Below are 4,556 nucleotides of genomic sequence, written 5' to 3'. Positions count from 1 at the left end.
AAAAAAAAAAAACACAACAAAAAAACACAACAACAACAAACAAACCACCAAAAACAAACCCAAACAACAACAACCAAACCCTATAGGCTTTATTTGTTTGTTTGTTTGTTTGCTTGTTTGTTTGTTTATTTGTTTGATTGATTGTTGGTTGTTTGGTTGGTTGGTTGGTTGGTTGGTTGGTTGGTTGGTTGGTTGGTTGGTTGGTTGGTTGGTTGGTTGGTCGGTTGGTTTGTTGCTGGTTGCTTGGTTGCTTGGTTGCTTGGTTGATTTGTTTGATTTGTTAGTTGGTTGGTTGGCAGTTTTTTTTGCGCAGGGGGGAGGAGCGTGTTCACAGACCAAACCCACCCAACATTGTCATTAAGTGTGAACTATGGCCTTTGGTCACAAGTATGGGCTGTACTGGCCAAGACCATCATAAAATTCTTTATGTGGGATACACACTCCCACCGTACATAAACGATGTTTTCATTTATTTTCTTAGTATTAATGGAAATACGAACTCTTCTACTTGACTACTTAATAAAAAATACGCATGTTTTTATTATTCAGTTGTTCACAAGAGGTCTTGAAGCTTTTATTCAAGACGGTGTCATCGTGAAAATTAATATGTGAAAAAAACAAAACACAGCCATTGGCGTACTGTAGTGAATATACATGAAAGAAAACCCAACAACGTTACATTAATTATTTATATATATGCCGTCCTTTTCCGCCCGCGAGACAAACGCATAATCATTAATTAGTAATGCATCTTCCCTTGGGGCGAATGCAGAGCTCAACTGTTGGAGTATAAAATCGCGTCGTGTGTCCTTTGTTGTGCGTGCGTCTTTTGACTCAGAAATCCTTCTCTATGTGTCAAAAGGATTTTGATGTCAAGTAAGATTCCGGTGAATTGCATCGCGTGCGAGCTCTATTCGTATTTCAGGCATAATGGTCGGTTTTTAGCAAATATATTCTAGAACAATCATATTTAAAATATATTCAAGATGTCTTTGTGGATATACCCCAAGGCTAATTAAAGAGATATAGAAAAAACCCATTTAATCTTTGACGATCTACGTTATCATCTACAGATGGAAAGGAGAGAACGTCTCCACATCGGAAGTATCCAACGTGATGACTTCTCTGTCTTTTGTATATGACGTCTACGTCTATGGCGTCAAAGTCCCAGGTGTGTTTTATGACCAGATCCTCCACTCCAGTGTGCTCCTGTTTGTAGACATTTGTGCGTTCTTGTGTGTTCATGTCATGTGTGTGTGTGTGTGTGTGTGTGTGTGTGTGTGTGTGTGTGTGTGTGTTTGCGTGTGTATGTGTGTGTATGTGTGTGAGTGTGTGTATGAGTGTGTGTTTGTCTGTGTGTGTATGTGTGTGTGTGTGTGTGGGAGGGGGGGATTGGAGACTTGTGTATTATGTCTTTTATCTGTACATGTACTTGTGTGAACTGGGGAAATTCCGTAAGTCTCTCTACGTCTGGCACAAGTCGTTGACGCTAACAGTTTATACACGCTGATTGTGTTTATGAGCTGAAAAACCAAAGCATTCAAATGGGACAGTCGTATTATGACGACAAATTAGATGTGTTAGGCTTCACATCTATGTCACGCCGATGGTTCTCCCTGTGGCCTGAACATTCAAATTTGGTAAATCTAACAACTTCTTAGCTAGAATCCGGGAGCAGTTGGCTCAGTAAATTAACATTTATTCGTTAAAACTGCCGCTTAGCTAACAATTTTATAAACCTTGCGTGTAATATGTAAACAATCATCTTCTAACTAAAGTAACTCTGCAGGTGTTGATTCGATTCCGAGCCTTTTCATCCTTTCTGGAAACTTTAATTCAATTTCAGCATTTTGACAGAAGCTAGTAGCATGTCCCGGAATGACGCAAAGAGAGTAAAGGGATCGCTAAATTTCGTAAGCTCAGAGATAATCAAATGAATGATGTAAGTGTTACAACTATACCTATTGGGTTTGAACTAAAATCAATAGAAAACGTTACTTGCACGGTGATTTTTGTCCTTAGGGTATTGACGTATTTTCTTTCTTTAATTTCTTAGGGCACGATGGCAGAGCGGGAATGGCTTCTGTGACCATGAATGAAGGCCAGAGTCTGGGATCAAAGGAGCTACTGAAATTATACGACCACGTGATGGTGGAGCTTCCCAACTACGCAAGACCTTTGTTTTTGCGAAACTTAGGGCAACCAGTGGTTACGAACACTTTTAAACAATACAAAGTGGAACTCATCCTTGAAGGCTACGATCAAAATATAATTCCAGACCCTTTGTTTTTCTTGGATCATGAACATTCCACTTACAGTACGCTGACGCAGGGACATCTGTCTAAACTCTTTTCCCCCAAGCTATGATTTCTTAGATTTGATAAAGAAAGATACTCGGGTTTGGGATCAGTACTTGATGGGCACACAATCAGACCTCACTTTCCCTGGAGGGTACGTTTTAAAAAAGTTTTAATGCTTTCTAGATAAACAAATGATTTTCTTCACTTCATGTTTCTTCAAGCGCACTGGGTTGTTTCTTTTAACAAGCGGAACTCTTTGCGCACTACATGTACAAGCAAGACTCCTAACAGCCACTAACATACTGATTCTTAGAACCCAAAAACAAAACTACAGGATCAGGTCTACGCCAGCATTCCCTTTTTTCTGCTTTTTCTCCATGCATGGAACGAACTCCCACATGAAAATTAGGAGTACCCCTAATATTCAGATTTATTTTTTAAAAAAACAACCAGCTGAAGCATTTCATTCGCCAATGCATACTTGTCATAACGGTAAATTGTTAGTTTTTCTAGTACATGCATGTGCGTGCCTGACGGTGAGACTGAGGAATAGTGAGAAAGAGACATAGTGTGAGAGAGAGAGAGAGAGAGAGAGAGAGAGAGAGAGAGAGAGAGAGAGAGAGAGAGAGAGAGAGAGAGAGAATTTTTTAATTTTTTTGTTTGTCAATAGAGGACGAATGTTTTATTCTGTCTGTAGCCATTCTAGTTTCAGTTTTATGAATAGTTCTTGATTGCATTGTACTTTACATTTTTAGTGCACATATTGCCAGGCTCACTGCGTGAATAACTTTTTAATAGAATTTTTATAAACTTAATATACGCATACAAAATATCGTGTTTTACATAGGCCTACACATTTATCAAGTAATACAATTATAATGTGACATCTCTATGAATTTAATGCGCATTGAGTATTGTTCTATAAAATAAATGCAATTTATTACTATTATTCCTATTATCCTATTATTATTATTATTATCATTATTATTATTATTATTATTATTATTATTATTGTCGTTGTTGTTGTTGTTGTTACATGTATTATTATTATTACTACTATTATTATTATTATTATTATTATTATTATTATTATTATTATTATTATTATTATTATTACTATTATTATTATTATTATTATTATTACAGTTATTGTTATTGATATTGTGATGATGATAATAATGATGATGATAATAATGATGATGATTACTATTATTATTATTATTATTATTATTATTATTATTATTATTATTATTATTATTATTATTATTGTTCTTATTATTATTATTATCATCGTTATTATTATTATTGCCTGGAAAGAAGAAAGGGTAAATTCAAGGAGTTCTAAATGATTTTTTTTTTGAGTCCTTACTTGGGAAAATCCGAAAAAATATCGGTATGCCAATTGGTCCAGAGTCCGGCATAAATTAAACTACGTAAAAAACCACTCAACATTAAGCGATAGAGGAGGCCGCAAAATAGAAGAAAAGAGAAACCAGAGAAATGATAACTCGATCAGCAGATGAGATCCTTGAAAAAAAAAAGTGTTATTATTCTATTTTTCGGCTTGCTTTAGCCAATGGCCTTTATTTCGCTGCGCGCTTCCCTCCGCCCGCGAAGCAGTTCGTTTCGAAGCTGGAAAATCGCCGTGATCTTGATCGCTCCCCCGATAAATTAAATAGCAAGGATGTGAAATGTTTCACGTGAAGGACCCGAAAGATTCGATGTCCGCATAATTTCCCAGTGTTAGCCAAGTTCTAGGTTAACTATGCCACAGGGGCGAGCTGAGTTGAGAAAAGCTTTACTCATTAGTTTAGGCTAAGGTATAAGGCCTACTGGAGGGGGTGGGGGGTAGGGTGGTGTGGATGAGGAGTTCTGTTGTTTTAGCACAAATATATCCAGTAATTTACTTGGGTATCCCAGCAGTACGGAGGCTTATTTGTGGACTACAAAAATCATGTGCATAAAATTAGATTTTACTCAAAGGAAAGCGCCTGCAAGGACACCTCAAATAGTGAAGCTGATTTACTTTATTTCGAAGTTCGACTCTGACAAGGGTCGGCCGGCTTCTTACTGTTCTTTCTTCGTTGGTTACATCTTAGCAGAACAGATTGACACTTTTATATATATATATATCTTCCCTACATGGGAATCGATCTCACGTCCTTTGAGGGCAAGACAATGAGTTGTCTACCCATTACGTCACAGAAGCCTGTCAAAAAGATAAAAATGATAATAAGTAACACACATACACACACA

General features: G+C 36.9%; 1 protein-coding gene across 1 annotated transcript in view; it reads left to right on the top strand.

Moving 5' to 3' along the window:
• Nucleotides 1-2,858, top strand: part of LOC101860816 (long-chain fatty acid transport protein 6) — a gene marked incomplete at its 5' end in the record, with an annotated part of 16,857 nt that extends 13,999 nt beyond the window's left edge. Inside the window, 2 exon segments of the mRNA XM_035969917.1 lie at nt 1,074-1,171; nt 2,057-2,858. Coding sequence (XP_035825810.1) covers nt 1,074-1,171; nt 2,057-2,367 — 409 coding nt within the window.
• Between the last annotated feature and the right edge of the window lie 1,698 nt (nt 2,859-4,556).

This window comes from Aplysia californica, unplaced genomic scaffold (assembly GCF_000002075.1).
Source record: "Aplysia californica isolate F4 #8 unplaced genomic scaffold, AplCal3.0 scaffold00195, whole genome shotgun sequence".
Taxonomy (NCBI): Eukaryota; Metazoa; Mollusca; class Gastropoda; order Aplysiida; family Aplysiidae; genus Aplysia; species Aplysia californica.
This window is presented reverse-complemented; position numbering and strand designations above follow the sequence as displayed.